Source organism: Nannobrachium achirus (genome assembly GCF_963921795.1).
Source record: "Nannobrachium achirus genome assembly, chromosome: 6".
NCBI lineage: Eukaryota > Metazoa > Chordata > Actinopteri > Myctophiformes > Myctophidae > Nannobrachium > Nannobrachium achirus.
The window spans coordinates 23,419,317-23,444,373 of NC_137815.1; the positions used below are offsets into that span (position 1 = coordinate 23,419,317).

At 44.1% G+C, this 25,057-nt stretch overlaps 1 protein-coding gene across 1 annotated transcript in view; it reads right to left on the bottom strand.

The window, feature by feature from the left end:
- LOC308286322 (semaphorin-3F-like) overlaps positions 1–25,057 on the bottom strand; it is a gene marked incomplete at its 3' end in the record, with an annotated part of 108,504 nt that overhangs the window by 16,533 nt on the left and 66,914 nt on the right. Inside the window, exons 4-9 of the mRNA XM_080727320.1 lie at positions 19,148–19,267; positions 15,845–15,931; positions 12,090–12,183; positions 9,245–9,364; positions 5,225–5,364; positions 2,015–2,129 (exon numbers count right to left, since the gene is read on the bottom strand). Coding sequence (XP_080583446.1) covers positions 2,015–2,129; positions 5,225–5,364; positions 9,245–9,364; positions 12,090–12,183; positions 15,845–15,931; positions 19,148–19,267 — 676 coding nt within the window. The remainder of the gene's footprint in view (positions 1–2,014; positions 2,130–5,224; positions 5,365–9,244; positions 9,365–12,089; positions 12,184–15,844; positions 15,932–19,147; positions 19,268–25,057) is intronic.

Here is a 25,057-nt window from a genome sequence, read left to right on the forward strand (position 1 = left end):
ATTCTTATGTCTAAAGGACAACCGAGTCAATGATACACACTATGGGGCCGGGGGCCCAGTGGAGGGCCATCAGGATATTGTAAATGGGGCTGCGAATAACATGGCAAAACACGTTTGTTTATAGTAGGACATAAGAGTACCACGTAGTGTAGTCACATACTGTGTCAAATATCTAATATCACTGGACCAGTAGCAACGTAAGACACTGCGGACAGTTTCCAAAAACCCTGAGGTTTGCGGAAGGTTAACTATTAATAACAAGTGGGTGTGAGGTATTGTCTTACTGTACTGTACAGTATGTATAGTGGTTCACAGGGACATGCTGGGCCCCTGGTTCAGCCCGGGAAAAAGAGTTGGAGAGGCCCTCATTGAGAGATCTCTCTATAGCGCTGCTGCTACTCAAAGATTTGCCATTTCGGATCATGACAAGTGACAAGCCAGTGGGCCAATTACATGAGTTATATTTTGTGATTGTCGGGTGAAAACCTTGTATGTCCAAAACCGTTTGTTTTGTATTTATCATTTTAAAAAATGATTTAAACTAGTGAAAACAGCCGATCTACAAGCACACAACGCCTTGCACCGCGAGGCGTTGTGTGCTTGTAGATCTACTGTTTTCACTACTTTTGTGCGACGGCCTTGTATGATGAAGCCGGGCTTTGCTTTGCGAAAAAATGTACAAATTTGAAACTTGTAGATACGAGGTTTCTGCCCGACAGTGATGATTTACTTTGTTGGCCGCCCAGCCCACAAAATGGAACAAAGGCCAACAATTTATCTATATTTTTTTCCTAATGGCCGGCCGTTCGGGAGTTGTCCCGCTTTTCCCAATGGCCAGCACGTCCCTGACTCTCACTATCTCGACCGCTTAGTCTTTGGCTCATGTGAGGAGATCCATTGATTACACACACCCTAAAGTCATTTCTGACACTTGCATTATACAGTATAACTTCATTATCAATAACTGATTTCGTTTTTTAATATCCGGGATGTATAAGTTGGACTGGTGCGACACCCTTGCCTCTCCCTCTGCGGCTCGGCAGCTAAACTTGTCAGGAATCGCGAACATTTCACGCCAGAGAGATATCAAATGTTATAGATAAGATTTATAAGCAATCGGCATGATAAGAAACATGTAGCCTACATTTGAAGCAGTTTATTCTGGTTGGTTGTTTAATGGAGAATAATAGCCTCTAAACAAATCAGTGAAAAGTGAAAACGGCTCTGTATAGGTCCAGCAGACAGGCGATTTCCTCATTCTGCTGTTGCGTCCTTATATATTCCTTTGTCGTATTGTTTTAAAAGTTTAAAGGTCTACATATTTTTCCAATGCATATCAGGCCTTTGTTGACGGATTGGACGAGATTTCGAAGCTCTGGGTCCAAAACGGAATTAATATTTAATGTGTAAAATCCGCTGTATATCCATTCAAGTGAATGGTGCGGCTGTGATTCTGGTCGGAGGTCTCGGCGGAGAGGTGGGGGCGGAGCTCCCAGTACTCGTGAATTACATACAGATTCCCATGTCTCTTGAAGGTGAACCTCTTAACTCCCTACAGCCCTACAGTACGTACTTAACTGTACAAGCCGCAACGTTATGAATTTGTAGATCTACAATTTTTTGCTAAACGTGCAATGTTTGTTGACTTCATCCTGTTTTTTACTGCATTTATCATGTGCTTTTAGGATGATTTTATTCTTGGAGCTGTTGTTTATGTTTTTTATGTAGTGTTTTTCCACATGTATGTACCTGAACAGTGCGTCTAAGTGACAAAATGAGCTGAAGCTCTTCTAAAGTCTTGCCTACGATAACATGCTCAAAATAGGGAGGCCACGTTGAAAGTGGGTTAAAAAGCGGTTTACATTTGCGAGAATGGAACACAGAGAGAGAGAGCCTTGAATGACACGCGGCCGGTGAGTAAATATAGACCAGGACTCAAGTGGGGTTGAATGGACATGAATATAAAGCTGCTGGCAGGGAGGCGCTATAGGAAGTGCCATATTAGCAAACTCACGGAGCTCGTCAAAGTGCGTCTCGATGCCGTCGGCTCCGGGCACGGAGCAGATGAGACGGGCCTTCAGGAAGGTGCTCCACTTGTTCACCAGACAGCAGTGTCCGCCGTCGTCATTCTGTTGGGGACATAAATACAAGACACAGATATGGTCAAACAATGTGTCAGTCGGCAGAGCTTGCGCCTTTGGCGATCCCAGGCACCGCTATCTCAGTGTATGAGCAGCCCGGCTTGGGTGCGGCAAGCACTGGGACCTGATGGCTCCAACTCAGCAATCCATCTCCCAGGGGTCTAGCGCATTGTAACGGGGACCGGCCGATACCAACAATAAGCCACTCCCCACTCACGACCTACTACTACTGTACATGGTCACACACACAACCCTGTAAAAATGGACTCAAATGTACTGGTTCAAGTGTTTCCCCAAACTTAGGTTCGTGACCCGTTTTTACAGTAGGTTTTTATGGGCCGTGAGTGAATGTCCCATTTGTTTTAAGTTTCCTACAAATGTATAATAATAAGAAATTGCAAAGAAAATGTTATAAAATGTTAAATGTAACTTACACTTTTTTTAATTTACAAGAACAAACCGGAATATCCGATCTATGAGCTCACAATACGATGTGACATGTTGCAAGCTTGCTATTTTCACTATTAAAACAGAGCTTTAGTGGTCAATTCATAGCGTATTCATTGTACGTTTTGGTCCCAAATGTGTCTCTTCGCGTCTCGAGCTGAAAAAAAGGTTGGGAACCCCTGGACTGGTCCGTTCGTCTGTCTGTCCGTCCGTCCGTCCGTCCGTCCGTCCGTCCATCGGCAGTCTGACCCAACAGCTGTTTAAGACAACAGTCCAAGCGAACAGTCAGCGCCCGAGGGGACGTGTGAATAAACTCCAGCTTCGTGTGTCAGCCCCGCTCGCCCATCTGTTAGGGACGCTCGCCAACTTCCACTATACTAAGATGGAAGAGTGAAACCCAGGGGACGCGATTAATGAGCCCGAAAACCTTAACACATTACATAGAGTCTGAAAGATTTACGGAACCGGAGAAACTGGGGGAGTTTTCTGTGTCTGTCTGTCTGTGTTTACCGTTGCTTTCAATGGAAGGAAGGGAATTCTATTTTTTGCCCCACACTGTCCTTATAAAGATACACATTCAGTTATCCTGCATTATCCTCAAATCTATGTATTTTGCAGCCTATATTCTCTGCTTAATTATATACTTCAGGGCCGTGTCATCTCGCCGGCTTCAGCAGACAGAAGGAAAAGTCTCTTGACAAACAGGGCCTCAGTGTCTCTGGGGTAATGTGAGGCGACGCTGTGCGTAAGGACAGGGTTTGGAGGTTTGGACGGACACTGTCCCTTACTGACCCTTCTGCTGTGATAAACACAACTCACAGAAGCATCACCAATCACCAGATAAACAGCTCTGGGTGTTTATGTGTGCATATAGACGGGGGACTGCATCGCGCCACAGTGTCGCTTACAGAGAAGAATATAGAGCAGTGGTTCTCAAAGTGGATTTCGGGGACTCTCTAGGTTTCTTCATGGGGGTCTAAATTGACCCTTACAAGTCTGTAACTTTGACAGTGTACAAATGGAACCATTTGGTTCCATTTGTACACTGTCAAAGTTAGTGGGAGACCTTCAAGTTTCAACGTTTGAGAACCACTGATAAAGAGTATAGAACTTCATTCATACTTTTTCACTCGTTGGTGTCTTGCACCGAAAATAGCAAATCTATAAGCTTACAGCGTACCACATCGCAACAGCTCGTTGTGAGCTCTTAGGTCGGTTTATTTTAGGCACGCGACATTTATTTTTCGTCTATTTTTGACACTGCTGTGCATCAAAGTACATACAGTATAAATCATACTTAAATTAGGCTTTAGGTCAGTCTTTTGGCCAGCCCAAGATTTGAGGGCTGCAAGCAAGTCTGGGATCCGAGGTTTGGCTTTTAGGTAAACTCCGTCAGTGAAACAGAACAGTCCACGCAAGGAACAGCTCCCCCCCCCACACTCCCCTGCAATGGAATGTTTTCCTCACTTGGCTCTTTTGAGGAAAACGTAAAAAAGCCAAAAGGATTTTGTTTGGTTTTATGGCTGCAGAGTGGTGTGTAGCTTACTCTACAGCGGTAATTACTCATGGTGAGTAAGCACAACGGGGAGGAAAGTGGATTTCTGGATCGCTGTTGAGGGCGAGAGAGACAAAAGCACAGGACCCAACACACATGTTCAGTGGTCATCGCCATGCTGGCTTGTGGTGGACATTTTTGTAAAAATTAAGTTTTTCCCACAGACATAAGAAATTAGTGGACAATATGCTATTACCAGAAACACAGCCCTGAATAACCATATCAGGTCTGCAACTCTGAGAGTGTACAAATGGAACCAAATGGACCCTTTTGTACACTCTATATGGGGGTCCTTGCAAACAGGGCAAGAATTTCCATGAAGGCCATGGCCGGCATTGCCCCTCAGTTTGGCCTTGTGCCCCTCAAAGAAATGGCATGACCTGAGGCCACAGTGGCCTTAATGCCCCCAGCTGACTGTAGCACTTTCTCCTCTGTCTCTTTCTTATCAATATGTAGACAGACAGTAAACACCGGTGTCTCTTTCTTGTCATGTAGACACTGGTGCCATCTTTAAACCAATCCAGTGACTTTGATTGATGCAGTGCTGAGCATGGATCAGATTGTAAATACCATAATTTATCTATTTCACTGCAGTCTGCAGATTAGGTTATCATCCCTAAACCTAAAATTCAACAAATTCTTTCAATGGACTAAAATATTGTTTTATTTGATGGCCTTCCTGCCCTGGCATTTGGCCTTTGTGTCCTAAAAAATGGACAACACCAAAGGCCAAGTGGCCGTGCCCCTACAATTATGAAATTCCAGGCCTGCTTGCAAATAAAACCTTTGAGAACCAATAGTGTACCAGTGGACTCATAATGTTCCATGGTGTCATAGAAAATAAGTGTCATACATATTCTGAAGAACTCCTGGAGACTTGACATTCAGTAATTGGAAAATAGGAACATAATGGTGTGTAAAACAGAAAATCTCAAACGAACCACAGACAAGACCATGTCACAGACACATTTGTCCGTGTGCAGACATACAGTATTGATGACCCCATGTTGCAGCTGTAAAAACAACAACTTTTTTTAATTTTTCTAATAATCTGAGGTTTTTGGGTTGAGAGGAAACTCACCAGACAGATCCTGCCTATGCGGGACTGGGCCATGGGACTCTGGCCCATCTCTGAGGCTTTCTCCCGGAAGAAGAAGTAGAGCTTGTCGTCGTTCTTCTCTGCGCTGTCTGGGATGAGATGCGCGTGGATGAACGTGGGATCTGTTAGAGGGGAGAGAGAGAGGCAGAAATGGAATGAGCTGCAGTGCTGAGACACAAGTAAATGTACTTGCGGCACAGAAGTATCGCCAGGGTTGCGATCCTTTGGGATTTTAAGATTCCCGGTTCCTTGATGATTCCCTCTTCACGGTCCGATTCCTAAATGGTTCCCTTTAACGATTCCTATATATATATATCGTCGTTGTCGGGTGGAAACCCTGTATGTCCAAAACCGTTTGTTTTGCATTTATCATTTTATAAATGATTTAAACTAGTGAAAACAGCCGACTGTTTTCACTACTTTTGTGCGACGGCCTTGTTTGATGAAGCAGGGCTTTACTTTGCTAAAAAAATTACAAATGTGAAACTTGGAGATACGAGGTTTCTGCCCGACAGTGACGAGATATATATATATATATACACACACACACACACACACACACACACACACACACACACACACACACACACACACATCCCTCAATTTTGCTTCCATTTCCTCCGATATCTCCACTTCCGCATCCCAACCCTCTAAGTATCTCGCTAAAGCAAGATATCACTGATTGTTAGCGCCTGATGACAGTAGGACGCATCATGCTGCCAGAACCCCTCCCCCCGCTCCTCATTAATTACAGACGCCCACTGAGCTCCACTGCCCTTATAGCCTAAGCCTGATTTATGCATCGGAAAACAAGAATAGATGATCCTCAAGATCACAATGCGTCGCAGCACGACACCGTTGTGAGCTTGTAGATCTGCTTGTTATCCCTGCCCCTTCACTCACTCACTTACTGGGTCACTGCTGTGCCCCCCCCCCCCCCCCCCCCACCCCCACCCCCCCCACCCTGCAGCGACAGAGAAACAACCCAGTAAGGGTCGAAAGCTAAAACGTGTGGGGGGAGGGAGGGCACCGTGAACAGTTTAATGCGTGTGTGTGTGTGTGTGTGTGTGTGTGTGTGTGTGTGTGTGTGTGTGTGTGTGTGTGTGTGTGTGTGTGTGTGTGTGTGAGGGGGGGGGGGGGACGATCTCTCCACCCGTGATGAAGGGGAAAGGGCTGATTAGCAGGACTCAGGTGCCTTGACGGGGGGGAGTGACCCCCCCCCCCACTGGGGATTTGTTGTGGGGGGACGGCCGGGTCAAAGTGGAAAGCCCTGTCCCAGGCAAACATACTGGGGGGGGGGGCAGTGATGGGTGCGGTGGTGGCTGTATGCTGGTGGTTCTCAACGTGGGTCCTTGAGGGAGGGGGTTCTAGGGGGGGTCCTAAGATAAATGATTGATAGTTCATGATCAAATGGACCCTACACTCTCAGAGTTAAATTAACACTTACAGTGTAGATTGGGCTTCAGGTCAGAAAAAAAACTAAAACATATCAAATGGCGGTCCATGGCCTAAAGCATATCAAACCGGGGGTCCTTGAAACAAACAAAAACTAGAAAGGTGCAATTCTGGGAAATTGCCAAGTTGTGGTTGCACTGACGCGAGTCGCGAAAAATAGCAGATCTACAAGCTCACAACGCGTCGCTATGTGAGCTTGTAGATCGGCTATTTTCAAATATCCAAGGTATAAAATAGGTCTAAAGTGGTTTATGTATGTTTTATATTATTATAATTTATACCTGCAAAGTAACGAGTAACTAAAGTTTCCAAATAAATGGTGTGGAGTAAAAGTACAATATTTGGATCCGAAATGTAGTGGTGTAGTAAATTGTAAATACTCAAATAAAGTACAAACACCTCAAGATTGCACTTAAGTACAGTACTTGAGTAAATGTACTCAGTGACCTAAGTTTACACCACTGATAATTTCACCCCCCCCCCCCCCCCCCCCATTACTGTATGACCTTACAGCTAGACTCTGCGACTCCTCCGACCCATTTCCTCGACTTCTCCGTGACTTTCGGGGAATGGATTTGCAGGGAGGCTATCGACCATCTCTAGGAAGCGGAACAGGCACGTGGTGCGATGCAGGACAGTTCAGAATGTACTGTACGCACGGCGCCCGCAAATCAATTGAGAACGCTACAAAGGAATGAGCCTGCATGGTGCCAGCCTGCTCGCTCCGTTCCGCGATTTGTTTTGTCTCTCCGCATCACAGTCTGGAAAGCCTTGTATCTCTATGTCCCACCTGTAGGGAGGTGGGACATAGAAAGCGTCCGGAACACAACCGCGGCTTCCGATTGGTCTGTGGTGCGGTGCGGGGGCGGGGCGAATACACCAGTGTGTATTGGCTGCCCTACTCTAATTCGTTGGAACAACATCTTATCAGCAACGACGTCGCCTACGTCACAACTGACGCTCAGAAATATACGAGTCAACTGAATTATTTCCAGCAGGGACGTGCTGGGCCCCTGCTTCAGCCCGGGAAAAAGAGTTGTAGAGGCCCTCATTGCGCTGCAGAGAGAGATCTCTCTCTATAGCGCTGCTGCTACTCAAAGATTGCCATTTCAGATCATGACAAGTGACAAGCCAAGTGGGCCAATTACACAAGTTATATTTCGTTGTTGTCGGGTGGAAACCTTGTATGTCCAAAACCGTTTGTTTTGTATATATCATTTTAAAAATGATTTAAACTAGTGACAACAGCCGATCTACAAGCACACAACGCCTCGCGGTGCGAGGTGTTGTGTGCTTGTAGATCTGCTGTTTTCACTACTTTTGTGCAACGGCCTTGTATGATGAAGCAGGGCTTTACTTTGTGAAAAGATGTACAAATTTGAAACTTGGAGACAAGGTCTCTGCCCGAAGTGACAATTTACTTTGTTGGCCGCCCAGCCCCAAAAATGGAACGAAGGCCGACATTTTATTTTAAATTTTTCCTAATGCCGGCCTGGACCGGCCGGGAATTAACTGTCCGTTCGGGAGTTGTCCCACTTTTCCCAATGGCCAGCACGTCCCTGATTTCCAGACTGTGATGCGGAGAGGCAAAACAAATCGCGTCACGGAGCGAGCAGGCTTAGCACCCAGGCTACAAAGGAATAGACTGCTTCAGTGGTTCTCTACCGGTGGTCCGGGGGACTCTAAATGATGGCGAGTTGGTAACCAAATGGACCCTTAAAGGGCATAGCAGTAGGCGTGGTTTCCTGGTGCCACTAAAACAATCTCCCATGAATGTTTCCCATAGACTTTTACAAAAAATAGTTATATCAATTTCTTTAAGCCTAGAATCAAGCCATCCAGGATCCTTGTGAATCATGACCATAAAACCTTTGATTCTGTGAAATATTTTTGTAAAAGTCTATGGGGGAAATGAATGGGAGATGGCACCAGTAAAACCACGCCCACTGCTATGCCCTATAATAGATCTTTAACTCTTGAGAGCGTAAAATGAAACCAAATGGACACGTATTTGGTTTCATTTTACGCTCTCAAGAGTTAAATTATTGTTAAATGTCTGCATTACTTAATTTTCAATAAGTCCACACAATTACATAATGTAGAAGAATTGTTATTATGATCAACTTGGTCTGTTATCTCTCCTATGGTAACACATCAATACAGCATGGAATTGTGGACAAAATCTTTATCCGACGATAACAAAATATTCAACGTTTTTGGGTCTGAGAGGCTACATCTTATCAAACAGTGGTCCACGGCCCAAATGCCAAATAAATAATGGACCCCTTGATATGAAAAGGGTTGAAAACCACTAGAATAGACCAGTGTTTCACAAACCTTTTAACTCAAGACCCGAAAGAGAAACTAGCCTGGTACCTAAACTAGTGAAAACAGCAGATCTACAAGCTCACAATGCGTCGCTTCGCGCCACGCTGTGAGCTTGTAGATCGGCTATATTCAATCCTTCTCCTTCACTAACTTCTGATGTTGTTTCATTTTTGTATTTATTTCGTTTTCTGTGTCCACGACCCACAATTGGGACCCTACCGTTTAACCATCTGGAGTTGTACTGGTCCGTCCTCATGGCCGTCTGCTTGCCCAGCGTACGGAAGATGGCCGAGTCCGTCCCCATGAAGTCGATGTAGACGCCTGCGTACAGCTCTCCATCTGTCAATCACACAGAGACGGGAGGGAGGAGACAGTGGTACATTTAAAGTACATTTACTCAAGTACTGTACTTAAAGGAGTAGTTCACCACTTTTCAACCTGTCTTCATATAATAGGTCCTCACTAATGTTCATGATAAAATATCAAAGATTTTTTCTACTCAGTCCAAGTCTCCTAGGAGAGCTGTGGGAAGTTCAGAATCCATCGTCTTGTGACATCACCAGTAAGACTCCCTAATCGGGAGATAAGCGACCGTAGGTGGCTTATCTCCACAAATAGGGCAAAAATTTGTTTTTCCAAAATCTTCCTGATCCATGTTGATGACATGAGTGTAGACATGCTGTGTAGTGATATTCGTGATTTTAGGGCAAAAACTGTAGGAGCAGTGTCCAAAAATGTGTTTTAAAAATCGGCCTGAAGGTGGCACTACAATAGGGCCATGTGAGAAATGAGGGGTGGGGTCTCCGCGTTGCCTTGCCGGCCGAATAGGTACCGGCCCCGGCTCTCCCGGACGCTCCTAGCCCGAGTTACGGCATTTTATGTGCGCTGCAGTGGCAGGGGGTCCTCCACTGGGGGCGCCACCACTTTTGCATCCGTTCTGGAGCACCAGGAGTCGGTGGTCCCCGGGAATTCCCCGTGAGCAGCCCCGTTGGGGTGGTCATTTGGTCATTTTTGCACATTTTGTCTTTTTTTACATCTGGGGGTCCCCCAGGGACCTGGGGGTCCCTGGGGCTCCGGGGGTCCTTGGAGGTTGTAGTTTGGCAGGCAAGGAGTGTGTGTGTAAAATCTGGCATGGATCGGGTCAACGGGTGCGGAGATATAAGCAGGGAAAAAGTGTGACGTGTGACGTGTGAGCACATTTGGTCATTTTTTACATCTGGGGGTCCCCCAGGGACCTGGGGGTCCCTGGGGCTCCGGGGGTCCTTGGAGGTTGTAGTTTGGCAGTCAAGGAGTGTGTGTGCAAAATTTGGCATGGATGGGGGCAACGGTTGTGGAGATATGAGCAGGGCAAAAGTGTGATGGACTGACTGACTCACTGACTCACCCACGGACAGCCGGTGGAGGTTTCTACAGTAAGTAGCTCCCTACGGTCGCAATCATTTTCCAAAAAAAAAAATGTAATCAATATTTTTGAAAAAAATATTTAGATTTTTATTATCGCGAGAACAATGGCTTCCACTTTAAAATTGCAACTTTTCAGGAATAGAAAGCCTGCAGTTTCTATAAGCTGGATTGGCAATCGATGATGTCACAAGACGATGGGTTTCTGACCTGCCCACAGCCCTCCTCTGAGAAAAAAAAAATGCTATTTTTGAGTGAGGACCAATTATATGAACATAGGTTGAAAAGTGGTTGTGCCCCTTTAAGTACAGTTTTGAGGTATTCGTACTTTACTTGAGTATTTCCAGTGTCCAACACTTTTACTTCTACTCCGCTACATCTCGGATGCTAATATTGTACTTTTCACTCCACTACATTTATTTGAACACTTTAGTTACTAGTTACTTTGTAGGTGCATTATTATAACAAAACATACATGAAACACTTCAACCCTAGAGGCATTTCGGCCATTTGAAAATAGCCAATCTACAAGCTCACAATGCATCGCGATTGTGAGCTTGTAGATCGTCTATTTTCAAAGATTTGTAGACATTAGAAAACTTAAAATGGGACAATCTGTCCAAGGAGTACTTTTACTTTTGGTACTTTAAGTACATTTTGATGCCAATACTTTTGCAAAAGTGAAGGTCTGGAAGTGAATTCCAGACCTGTACTTGTAACAGATTATTTCTATATTGCAGTATTGATACTTTTACTTAAGTAAAACTTTTGAGTACTTTTTCCACCACTGATTTATATGTTGTTGATTTAGGCTTTGTTGGACGCTGTGTGAGCTTTGTCGATCCGCTATTTTTGGCAGACGGCGGTGACACACGGCGAATGCAAATTCGTGCGAATAGCACAGGTGGAACATACAAATTCAGACTGAGGATGTCCGCTGGCTATCCTAACACACACGCACGCACACACACACACACACACACACACACACACACACACACACACACACACACACACACACAAAGGGGAGGTCAGGGGCTATATGCCCTGGCTGGAGGGGTCAGGGACAGGGTATGACCACCTGCAATCTGTTGTCAACACTAGACCACCTACACAGCAAAATCCAGGGTGCTGATTTAACTCAAAGCCCATATAATACGGGTCCCTTTTTCCCTTTTTCTCTGGATTTTACTGTATACCCATGTATGCACATTGTACATACAAATAAGTCCTGAACGGAACTTGGCCACGGACCCCCCATCTCAAAATATCTAGTTCCAGGGACCCCCCAGACGCAAAATTTGAAACGTTCACTTTGAAAATACATATATTCAAAGATTTGCACACATTTTCACAACTTTTTCAAAAATAGCAGATCTACAAGCTCGCAGCGCGGCACTCGGTGCCGCGCTGTGAGCTTGTATATCTGCTATTTTTCACTGGTTAAAGCATTCAATAATCCTAGGCCTAAATGGTAAGGAAAGCACATTTGAAATGTACAATATCTTTCATAGTTTATTGAAAAACATTCTCCTTTGGGGAAAAGCTTGATTGGAAACTGAGGAATTACTGAAAGCCTTTGTTTTTCATGAAGAATCATTAACATCTATGCATATTCTACAGCATGCAAGCTATGCACGCGAGGAAGGAAACAAGTACTTACTGATTAATGCTGAAACGCTGTTGAGTTTGGGGTCATAAGGACATTTGCCTTTCCCAGAATCCACTTTGCCGGGCTCCAGACGAAAAATGTATTCCTGAAATAACAAAGGATTAAGCACGTCATTAATAATTCTATTGTTTCCATTTAGTAGGTTTAGTGTGCATTAGAACAATTGCCTTTCTGGGGGGGAAGGCAGACCTTCTCTGAATGAAACACGTCAGGGACAAAGGATATTATAGTTAGATTCAGTTTGGGTAATTTGGATGTAACAGTTGAATCAAACAAGTAAAATATTCAGACAAAGACAAGTGACGGTGATAGGGTATGGGTTGTGCGCAGCAAAATATGGACGTGTAAATCTATATACATTTTCTCTAGATTAACATAGTCAAAATATCTTTTTATAATTTAATTTATTAACAAATGCTGCCTATAATGCAAGTTGAAAGTGGCAATTTAGTGCAGTGGTTCTCAAACTGTGCAAGTAAATATCCCTTTTTACTTTTATTGCTAAAAAGATTTTCATACATTTCTCCAAAGAACCCCAAACAAATCATAAAAAGAAAGAAAAAGAAAATAGAGGTTGTAGATTGGGTCCCCCGAGTGACATCAAATTTATATTTTGGGTTTCGAGCTAAAAGGTTTGGGAACCACCAAATTGGGTCAATTTTCACTCGCACTCTGTAGTGCTGTTAGATGAGTACAGAAACCATACAAGGCCAGTTAACTCATTCACCATGCTTCTATTATGTTCTGTTAGTGGTGTGGATGGGAACCAGTCAGTGGTGGAAAAAGTACTCAATTGTTTTTGCTTAAGTAAAAGTATCAATACTGCAATGTAGAAATACTCTGTTAGGGTGCCCTCACACCAAAGTACCTATGAGAGTGGAATCCGCGTTCCGCCAATGCATTTCAATGAGAGTGAAGCGGTTTCATGCCAGCAGAGGATTTCTGCAAAATTTCTCATTGAAATGCATTGACGAAACGCGGATTCCACTCTCATAGGTATTTTGGTGTGAGGGCACCCTTACAAGAAAAAGTCCGGAATTCAAAATGTACTTGAGTAAAGGTATGAAAGTAGTGGCATCAAAATATACCAAAAGTACAAAAATGTTTGAAAATAACAGATCTACAAGCTCACAACAGCTTGTAGATCGACTATTTTCAAATAGCCTAAGTATACAATAGGGCTAAAGTGGTTTATGTGTGTTTTGTAATATTATAATTTATATCTGCAAAGTAAGTAACTAGTAACTAAAGTTTTCAAATAAATGCAGAAGAGTAAAAGTACAATATTTGTGTCCCAATTTGGCTGGGAGCCAGTCATTGGATTTTTATTCATTTTCATTTTTTCATTTCACTTGAAAGCTGGGGATCATAGCTACAAAATGATATATTGGTTGTGGAGATTGACCCAACAGTTTTGAAGATATGGCTTATAGAATGATGCCATGCTGAAATACTACTTTTGAGATATTCAAGTTTTAAATAAATGTCTAACCTGCAAATGACCTGACGATCTCTCACATTAATTAAAAAAAGTCTTATTTACATGCAGAGTTAAGCTCTGGCGTTTAAGTGAAATGTAGCCTGAAATCTATGAAATGCTTTAGTGGCTTTATCACATTTTAGTGAAAAAAAAAAAAAAAGTATTTTCAGTCCCTGTCTAAAGCTGTACTTTCCGAGATGACTGGCTCTCAGTGAGATTGGGACACATTTGGATCCGAAACAGTGGAGTAGAAGCAAAAGTTTTGGAAATTAGAAATACTCAAGTAAAGTACAAATACCTCAAAATTGTAAAGTAAAGTACTTAAGTAAATGTACTTTATAGTTACACCACTTTACGACACTGGAACCTGTCATTCCGCAGTACAAAAGGACCATCTTGCACCCTCTGTAGAATATGTTTTGTCTAGTGCAGACCAATATTGTCAGACAGGTAGAAAATATGCCAGGGGGGAATTCGGAGTAGTGGAAACAACTTGAGGCCATTCATCTTGTGTTTATAAACTTTGTCTTGACGCTGAAGGGTGACGGCTGCGTTCCGTACAGTACGACACATAAATCACTCTCGGCGCAACGCCGCCAACCTCAGGCTCATTAAAAAATAAATCTACATATTGAATGCTTTCTGGTGGAAAAGAAAAAAAGTAAATATACAGTACAGTTTGAAAGATAGTTTGGCTGTTTCCTGGAAGAGTATTACAATTTCTCTCTGTCTATTAAACCAGTGGTTCTCAACCTGTGGGTCGGGACCCCCAGAGGGGTCCCCAAATTATTTTGGGGGTCCCCAGATGATTAACTTGATATGAAACATTGTTTTCTCATTCAACAGTTAAAATATGACTATTTTGGGGGTCGTGGCCTGAAAAGGTTAAGGACCACTGCATTAAACCACTGTGTTTTAAGACACATACAGTAGCATATTGTCGCTGCCGGCCAGAAACCTTGTATGTCCATATTTATTTTGTCCCCCCCTTAAAGCCCTGGCCGTGGCTTAGTGGTCCGGGCACCTATAGGCTCTAAAGTAGCATAGACAGCGTAGACAGTGCGTCGCGGGATCAATTCCGACGATTCCGTCTCTCCCCATCTCTCTCTATCTGTTTCCTGTCCACCTCCACTTTCCACCAGAAAAAGCTCTGCTATTATAGCCATTTTAGGAAGAGCTTGAACTTGTTTGAAACTTTTAATGCATGCCCGAAATATAAATGAAAAGTATTAACAACAGCGTGTGACAAAAATAATAACTACATTGGATGCACATGGTCCTTTTATTCGCCCATTCCCTATAAAGTAATAGTTTTGGACATACAAGGTTTCCACCTGAGAGCAACCATATTAAAACGACTCCAGTCGGGTGTCCATATTGATTTGACACAACAACGCTGTATAACCTTTGTGGAAAACGGTGACACGGTTGTTTCACTTTGGATAGAACAATGCCCTCCCCAGTACAGCTAAAGGATCTATGTACAGCAGCCATATTGGAAAAAATGTGTCCCCTTCATTACTTCCTTCACAGGTGCAGTGTTTCCCCTATATGCATTTCACTGTGGCAGCCCGCCACACCTTGTTTTTGACCGCCACAGCTTGATTTTTAGGAAAGTCATAGTAGAAACCCGAAAAGTGTGCACACGCGCATGAGGAGCCCAGCCCGCCACAGTTACAACTCCATCCAAGGGGAAGCACTGAATGAGGCGTTACCAATGAGACTAATGTAGCCTCTGTCCCATTCTGGTCAAACGTAATTACTTAGGATATTCTGCATGTTGGCTCACTGGAGACACTCTGCCAAGCCATTGGGTCTGAAAGTGGGGTCTAGGGACCTTGAGGGGTAAGTAAGGGTCCATTTGGTTCCATTTGTACACTCCCAGAGTTACAATTAAAAAGTTAACACCTGTGAAGGCATTTTGAGAAAAAATAATGCTGTTGTTTGTTCCAAAGGCTTTATACCCTGTATATATATAAAATGTCACAATGCAACATGGCTCTGTTTACACAATGCTGTACCCCCTCCCAATGTATATATGTTCCCCATTTTCAACTGTTTTTATTCTATTTGTGACACTTGCTTTGGCAATGTAAACGTATGTTTTCTCATGCCAATAAAGCTCCTTTGAATTGAAAATTGAATTGAAGGAAGTAAGGAAGGGGCCCAATGTCTTGCCGACATGGCTGCTGTAGTGTGCATAGAGCCTATATAGACTGAACAGTAACTACTCCAGGTGGGCGTCAAACCTATACAACCAGCCCACCTTTGCCTCCATAGGCCCTGTAGTTGTGGCGTCCACAGCCCGACTCGTTCTCCCTCCAGACTGGGGGGCTTGTAGGTAGAGGGACCCCTATAACAGAGACACAGGGGACCACAGGGGGGCCGTGTGATTACCAACAATCAACGCTCCAGATTCGAGACCCTCTGATGGTGTGGCTCACGAAGAGGACAGAAGAACAGCCCCGAAAATGAAAAACCCGAGATCAGAAAAAAGAAAAGAAAGAAAAAACACAAGACACAGGAGTATTTCAACTCAAGATCATAAAGACTATAAACACAAGAGATCTAAAAAGGGAAAAGAGGGAAAACTGAAGTGACTGAAGTGATGGACATGCATTAGTTAGCAACCACATCCATCAGAGTTCATGATTAGACAGACTTCACGCTGTTAAAAGTTGTTACAGTAAATGCGTGCACAAACCGATCCCATGCAGGTGCATGCACACTCAAAGCTTCTTTTGTTGTTTCTCCCGAAAGAGAAACCCAGCTCGCTTTTTCTTTTCTTTTTATTTGCTGTTGTTGAAAAGAAAGGACAGCAGCCTGTGACTAATAATACCTGAACTCTAAAACAACAGCCTTAAAAACCAGTAAGACTCCCTAATCAGGAGATAAGCCAACGTGACGTTTGATACACAAACTTTAGAAGGCAATTGTAGCCAATCAGGAAGGAATATGGGAAATGGGACAGATCCATGTTGACGACATGACTTTAGAGATGCTGTGTACCGCTTTGCGGGATTTTAGGCCAAAATCTGTAGGAGCAGTGTCCAAAAATATGTTCTGCAAAAATCGGCGGAGAGAGGGCCATGTGAGAAATCAGGGGTGGAGGTTGTGCTTTGGCAGCCAAGGAGTGTGTGTGCAAAGTTTGGCATGGATAGGGGCAACAGTTCCGGAGATAAGAGTAGGGGCAAAATTGTGACGTGACGTGACGGACAGACGGAGGGAGTGAAAGCCGGTGGAGCATTTCATAGTAACTTGCGACCTGACGGTCGCGAACAATATTTTACTAATTCCAATTAATAGAAGGCAACTTAGTCAAGTCCTCCCAATTGACATGATGGCCAAGTCCTAGGTATTTTGCAGACACTGACCAGTGCAGTTCAGGAACTACACAGAACACAGTGACGGCACAGAACGCAAGCAAAACAAGCTCTGAAAACAAACCACACAGATAACAGAGAAAAGAAGGGAGGGAGGGCGTCGCAGAAGCCTAGCGAGCCACGAGACGCTGACAGCCTCAAGTGGGAACCCTTTCTGTTCTAACAAACAGGACCGCGTCCTCCTAACTAATGGCCTCTGTTTACAACCACTCTCGTCGCGGGGGGAAAAAGAAAACCTTTACAGCGGCAAAGGCAACAAAAGGCCTCGAGGGGACAGCGCTGAGTGACAGGAATGGGGCTGAAATCTTAACCCTTCATTTAAACAGTGAGACTAAACAGCCGGCACAGTGGATGGAAGTCGTCGCGCAGGGAAGGGAGGGAGACAGGGACGTGCTGGCCATTGGGAAAAGCGGGACAACTCCCGAACGGCCGGTTCATTCCCAGCCGGTCCAGGCCGGCCATTAGGAAATAAATAAAAATAAAATGTTCCATTTTGGGGGCTGGGCGGCCAACAAAGTAAATCATCACTGTCGGGCAGAAACCTCGTACCTCCAAGTTTCAAATGTGTAAATTTTTCGCAAAGCAAAGCCCTGCTTCATCATACAAGGCTGTCGCACAAAAGTAGTGAAAACAGCAGATCTACAAGCACACAACGCCTCGTGGTGCGAGGCGTTGTGTGCTTGTAGATTGTCTGTTTTCACTAGTTTAAATCATTTTTAAAATGATAAATACAAAACAAACAGTTTTGGACATACAAGGTTTCCACCCGACAACGACGAAATATAACTCATATGGCTTGTCACTTTGTCACTAATCTTTGAGTAGCAGCAGTGCTATAGAGAGATCTCTCTCTATAGCGCGCAATGAGTGCCTCTACAACTCTTTTTCCCGGGCTGAATCAGGGGCCCAGCATGTCCCAGGGAGGGAGGGAGGGTGTGGAGAACAGAGGGGGGGCTCCGGGGCTGGGTTGAACTACAAGGATGATGATGGATGAAAGGCCGTCAGTAATGATGGCCTTTCGGAGACGGATGGCCTTTCAGAGGCTTCCCCGAGCCGACGGCGGCGGGACGGGCCTGCTTGTAAACAGGTGAACGGGGGGAGGGGTTGCTTTGGATATGCTGTCAACACGCTATTCCCAGCCGTACAGCACTTTGTCAAGTTTCCCCATTCGCTTCTCCAATCTGAGCTTTTAGCACTGACTGTCCACACTGTTATTTGCAAGTGATTAGATTGATTGATTGATTGATTGACTGACTGACTGATTGACTGATTGAATAATCTATTAGTCAGTAAAAAAACAGTAAAAGATTTAGGCTAAAAACACAAAACAAGTCCTGGGGATTTAAGTCTTATTTTACTCTTTCTGCGATGCCGCACGTCAAAAACAGCTGATCTACAATCTCACAACATTTTGTTTGTCTGTCGTTAAATGGTTCGATGAATTGATTACGAAGGAAAAATCCTTTGAATCCAGTTCAATTGAACTGTGCTTTCCTGTACACAAACTGTTAAGTATTCAATCAATCAATCAGTCTTGCTTGCAGGTCGGCTATTTTCGCCAAGCGACGCCGTCATATGAGAATTCACACTTTAGTGTCCATGTGTCCGGACTCGGACACATCTTTAGACCTCTAAAAACAACTTCTGAAAAACACATGTTGCTATAATATACAGTATCTAAAATGACGGGTGCTGTACTAGCTTGAAGTGGCTGGACATAAGATTTGAATCGCAATCTCAGACCATGTGGTTCAAATCTGATTCGCCCCAAAATCAGTTTCCACGTGTTTTTCTGCTATCCCAGACTTAGATAAAACTAATCAGATTCCATTCCCGGGATAGGCCGAATTAATCTGATTTGGGGTGCCCGTCCGAACACAGCCTTGGCTTCGCTCGCCAAGTGCAATTTCGACCGGGGAATAATGGAGACCTAAGAGAGGACTTGACTGTGTGCTTTTCTTCGAGTCCCGCAGACCGTGAAACAGCGGAGGAATCGATGAAAGCTAAGAAGCGGAAAATGACGGCGGAGGAAAGCGGAGAACGTCGCGAGTGCCGAGGAGAGCGAGGAACACAAGCTGCTCCTCTGACCCCCGGGTTGATAAGACCGATACGTTCGCTTAAAGAAAGGAGAAACTAGAAGGTCAACGCGTCTCCAAGGACGCCCCCCCCGGAGAGTGTCCCGTTACCTGTGACCTGCGTCCTCGGTCCACGTAGGTGCAGATGGGGTTGTACGCTCCTGTCCCGCACACATACAGGTGGGTCCGGTTCCACGGCTCGATGAGGCGGATGAAGTTCCCGCATTCCCCCTGGAGCGGAGCAGAGAGCAACAGGTCAGCGGGATCGGAGCAGTGTCCCTTTAGCTCTCAAAATGAAACCTGAACGTGTTCGTTTTGCACGAAAAAGTTAAAGTCATGTTTCATAAAGCATTTTTCCCTGTTCATAATTAACAAGATGAACTCTAACCCTGTCCCCATTCTGGCGTGAAGAATAAGGACACTAGAATTGTTTGGCAAAGAGATTTGGGGCCCTATTTTCGTCCATGCCTTTTCCCTTATCCATAAACTTCTTGGCCTTTTTTTACTATTTCGATTTCTTTTTATATGTTCAAATAGCTGATCTACAAGCTCACCACGTGTCGATGTAGATCGGCTATTTGAAGTATTTAAAAATGTGTTTAAAAATAGTAAAAAAGGGCAAAGAAGTTTACGGATAAGGGGTAAGGCATGGACGGAAATATAGCTGGCAAAAAGGAAGGGACCTTGTTGGAAAAGTTTGGTTAATATGAAATATTTTGTACCAATTTTGTCAAAAGGTCAAACTACTGAACATAACAGATCATCTATTAATTGTGCTGTTTGCCACTCTATGTTCCAAAACAAACCCTGTTGTTCTAACATTGTTATTAAAACAACAACTCTGATACCTTGATACGGCACAAGTGTCTGACCTTCCACTGGTTCAGTAAACGATCTTCACCCTTATCTGTCTGTGACGGCAGAAGCCGTCAACAACCAGATTACCATAATCACGTCAACAACTCTGTTATATTCTATCCACTGATGAAGGCCATGTCCGCCTGTGACATGACCACTCTACACGATGACATCATTATGATATGACCCATCCTATTGTCTTGATCATATAAAACATCATGTCAACTGTCTATTATTGGAGAAGCAACGTGGGTGAATCGCTGACTTGCTGTATTATTTGAATTCTGTTAATACAATTATTTCAAACTGACTTATTGGTGTGCTGCCTCTTCCTTGTGTGGACTGTGGATACGGTATATTCTTGGGGGAAAAAGTCTTCTGGAAATGGTTTACTTTCTAAGGAATTAAAATACCCATCAGACCTGTTATTGAGCCCTGGGGTACCCAGGTCAACGAAGTATATGGGGTTTAAGTGGTTAATGTTCCTTCTCCTTTGGCTCAAAAATGAATACTAAATCTATCATTTTCATTGTTGTTGAGAGTGTGTTTGGCTGCACAGAGTGCACGCTCCCTGCTTCTCTGTGCGGCTGACCAGACTCAGGCTGCACGTCAGCCCAGAATCCATGCTGTTTTACAAGCTCTGTGGCTGCATTGCACAAACCAAGAAAAGCACTGTTCTGTTCTGTTACATTTTGCCTGAAAGGCCCCAGACACACACAATAAGCTTGTTGCATCAAGTTTACAGAATTCCCAGAGCATTGTATTTGCACGTGGTGGAGTTTCATGCTGTATTTACTTAAACATTTCTAATTAGGGCCTACTGGTCCAGGCGCATACCACATAGGCATTGTCGCCGGTCATTTCCCGATCCGGACGACCTTTGCCGCGTGTCACTAGTGTATTATTATTTTATGCTTTAACTATTGAAAAATAGCAGATATACAAGCTCACAGTGCGGCACTGAGTGCCGCGCTGCGAGCTTGTAGATCTGATATTTTTGAAAAAATCATGAAAATTAGAATTTTGACCCGATTCTATAAGTGTCTTTTGAATCCTTCTAAGGTTTTTGGAAAAACCCTATGTTTCTATGTCAGCAATCTGGCCAGCCATCGTCAAAGAAAAGGTCCTTTTCACTTAACTGGAGCTCAGTTAGTCTGTTCTTGAGAGACTACTATGTCAGTGGTGCTCAAACCTTTTCATGTGAAGGACCCCCAAACTGATATTTATTTGGCCACGGACCCACATCTCAAAATATTTAGTTCCAGGGACCCCCCAGAAGCAAAAGTTGAGTTACAAACGTTCGCTTTGAAAATACATAAATTCAAAGATTTGCACACATTTTCACGACTTTTTCCAAAAATAGCAGATCTACAAGCTCGCAGCGCGGCACTCGGTGCCGCGCTGTGAGCTTGTATATCTGCTATTTTTCACTGGTTAAAGCATTCAATAATTCTAGGCCTAAATGTTAAATAGCAAATATAATTGATATAACATACAGTATACTGTATAGTTTAATTTAGCCATTTAGAAGATAAAAAGGTATATCGGGGACAGTTTGAACGTTGCAGACAGACTGGTGAATGGTGTTTATCTGTCTTTGCCAGCTGTCTGGATGCCCTACCAACACACACACACATGCATGCACGCATGTGCACACACGCACACGCGCACACACACATGCACACACACACACACACACACACACACACACACACACATCTCCCTGGTCAGCCTCCCATCCCAGGGCACAACGCTGCTGGTGATGACAGCTGGCAAAAAAAAAAAAAAAAAAAAAGAGTACCATGCACAAAAGAGATTGTATGCAGGAAGGGGGGGATAAGCCATTTTGGCAAATCTTAGCAACATGACAGATGCACATCTCGGTCATTTCTGTGAGTGTGTGAGTGTGTGTGTGTGTGTGTGTGTGTGAGTGTGTGAGTGTGTGAGTGTGTGAGTGTGTGAGTGTGTGTGCGTGTTATTCATTGTTCCCCCACGGAGAGCGTGGATGGGATGATTGCCTTTGACCTCCCTGCTTGAACCCACATGGCCTCTGGATTGCCGCTGAATTGTCATCATCTGTCATCCCCTAAAGAGACAGCATCTGCAGTCTGCACCCAATCTTATTTCTTAGTTTAGTGATGAAATCCCGGCCCCATGCTCTCTCTCTCTCTCTCTCTCTGTCTCTCTCTCTACACACACACACACACACACACACACACACACACACACACACACACACACACACACACACACACACACATGTTACTATACTTGGGAGAACATCAACGTTTGGTAATGTTATGAATACCAAAAATACTCTCTGAGTTTTTTTTTAATCTTGTCCTCATTGTAAGCCTAATTCTAACAAATCTTTTGGAACCATAAAACAGCAATTTCTCTTGTGAGGACCAGGACAATTATTGTCCTCATGATGTCTATCAAAATGCAGCGACCGTTGTGGGGACATTTGTCCCTCAACAGATGCCATAGCACCTCAAAATCACTGACTGTTGACATTTCACACTGGACTTCAAGCAACTCTGACTTCAGAAGGTTGACATTTCTCTCGTTGTTTGGTCTCAACAAGAGAAAAATTGGTTGTGGTCTCATGTAATATTGTAATATTCTGACAGACACACACACACACACACACACACACACACACACACACACACACACACACACACACACACACACACACACACACACACACACACACACACAGATGTGCTGTTTCAAATCTTCAGTATTTATTGCTATTTTCCTGATCATTTCCTGGTTTCTTTCCCTGTGTTGCCTTTCAAAATGTTATGGAGAATTGAGCGTATTTTGGCAGAGACTCACACATAGCAAGAAACCACTCCATTCCCATTGTCAGAGAAGTTCATTAAAATAGCAAAAATAGCTGATCTACAAGCTCAATGTTCTGCCAATCCACTAGAAATCTACTGTCTTGCCAATGGCAGGACGTGGGATGTTTTGAAATGGCACATCTGTACACACACACATCTGCGCACGAGCACATGCACGTGTCGTGCACACATACAGGGCAGGGGCGTCAATTGGGTATATAAATCCATGAATGTCTGTTCTGGTTATTATGTTGTTAAATTACAGTAAAATAACTACAAATGCAAAATGTAACAAAACCGTCACTTTAACAAGGTATTATAATTATATTCTCCACACTTTTATTCTCCCCAACTTGACAAAATGTTATATGCCCAGGTTCCGCAGGTCAGCTGCACAGGTGCAATGCATTATTGTTAGTTGTGGCACGTTTAGCTGTACTTGAACAACCATTCCAGGCTGCCATATCCAGCCCAAGAAACAGTAGAAATGGGGGAAAAAATAGAATGTACTTCTTAAAATAAATGTATCATGCCTGTTGCTAAGGTATGGCAACATGACTGGTGTCTTGCACGCGCGCGAAGGCGCGCGTGCAAGACACCAGTCATGTTGCCATACCTTAGTTTTTTCTGAACTGACGCCACTGATACAGGGGCTCCTTCCAATACAATGCGGCCAGAGGCTGTGCATGAGAGGTGCGGGTCAGCGAGCGCTGTTCCAAGTGAGCATTCCAGTTGGATAAACAACACCCTGCTCTGCTCTGCTCTGCTCTGCTCTGCAGAGAGCAGGGTTATTATCCACAAAGCCCTCATCACTCCCCTGGAAGCCAGCGTGGATGCCCACCTCCGTACCCCCAACCCCCCGGTACCCACTGTGAGTGGGGAGGAAGCCGTGTGTGTGTGTGTGTGTGTGTGTGTGTGTGTGTGTGTGTGTGTGTGTGTGTGTGTGTGTGTGTGTGTGTGTGTGTGTGTGTGTGTGTGTGTGTGCGTGCGTGTATCGAGCGCAAATCGTGCCACATGGACGTTGCTACACTCGCGCGCACGCATTCGATTTTATCTGTGTTGTACTGAACGCATGAACGTCTCCTGTAATTTTCAAATGGCTTTTGAATCATAACGCGCAAACGTCGCCGTCACGCGTCCCTGTGTGCCTTCTCTTTTGTGCCTCACAGGGGAACGCGAGGTCGCGTAGTGTTAGGCGTTTGTGGCGAACGCATGTGTTAACGCACGCATACATCTAATGGCCATGTGGCCATCATGCGTGAGACGACACGGTCAAATGCAGCGCCGCCATGAACTGTACGCGTGATTGACTTGTTGCTCTGCTCTGGAACGCACGTGTGAGATGTGTGCCACCCATTTGATTCTCAGCGCTAAACCTGCGTGTGTGTGTGTAGACGTGTATATCAAATAAAACATCCAGACGTTCATGCGAGCATGCGTTGGTCTGTCTCCACTCTCCACTGTGGGCTGCATGCTCTCTGTGCTCCTTGGCTGACGTAGCAAATTTGCTTTATATAGGCCTATTTGAATTGGGATAAAATACAGACCCTCAAGGACCACCGGTGGTCCTTTGGTGAGTTGGTGGTCCTGGTGGTCCCCCCCCCAAGGACCACCGTTGGCCAAGGACCACCGTTGGTCCTTGGGGGAAGTTCCAAGTGGTCCACAGCTAAATTATGGAGAGTTGTTAACCAAATGGATCTTTTAAATCTTTAGAGTATAAAGTGAAACCAAATAGATTTCGTTTCATTTTCTGGAAACACCCCGCCATTCCGAATATATTATTTATTATTATTTGGGCGATGATGTGATGTTGAAATGTAACTTTCAGATCAGCGCATGCATGAGTCACGGCCTTGCGCCCTGCTGGTTGGGACTAATATATTAAGTAGAAGTGTGTTGTGTTTATGGACTAAAATAACAGATGCTGGTTATTTTATTTGTTTTGCCCATTTTTATATTTGCATTTTAACCAAATGTTTTAATCCTTGACTGATTGAGACTATACATATTTCGTTAATTTATTTATATTTATTTATTTATTTATTTATTTATTTAACTGTTTTTGTTTTGTTTGGTGTTCCTAAGTTGAGCCCTTCGGAATGGCTGCCTTCTGGTTAAGTTGTCAGTTAAATTGCTTTATTTATTATTTGTTTAGTTCTGTTCAGTTATGTTGTGTTTAGACCTTTATTTCGTTATTTGTTTGTTTTGTTGTTAACTTCAGCTCTGAGCAGCGGCCTGGCCTGCCGGGCTCAATTTGTCACGCACATGTCGGGCTTTGGGCTGGGTCGGGCTTGAGAAAAATAAATAAAGA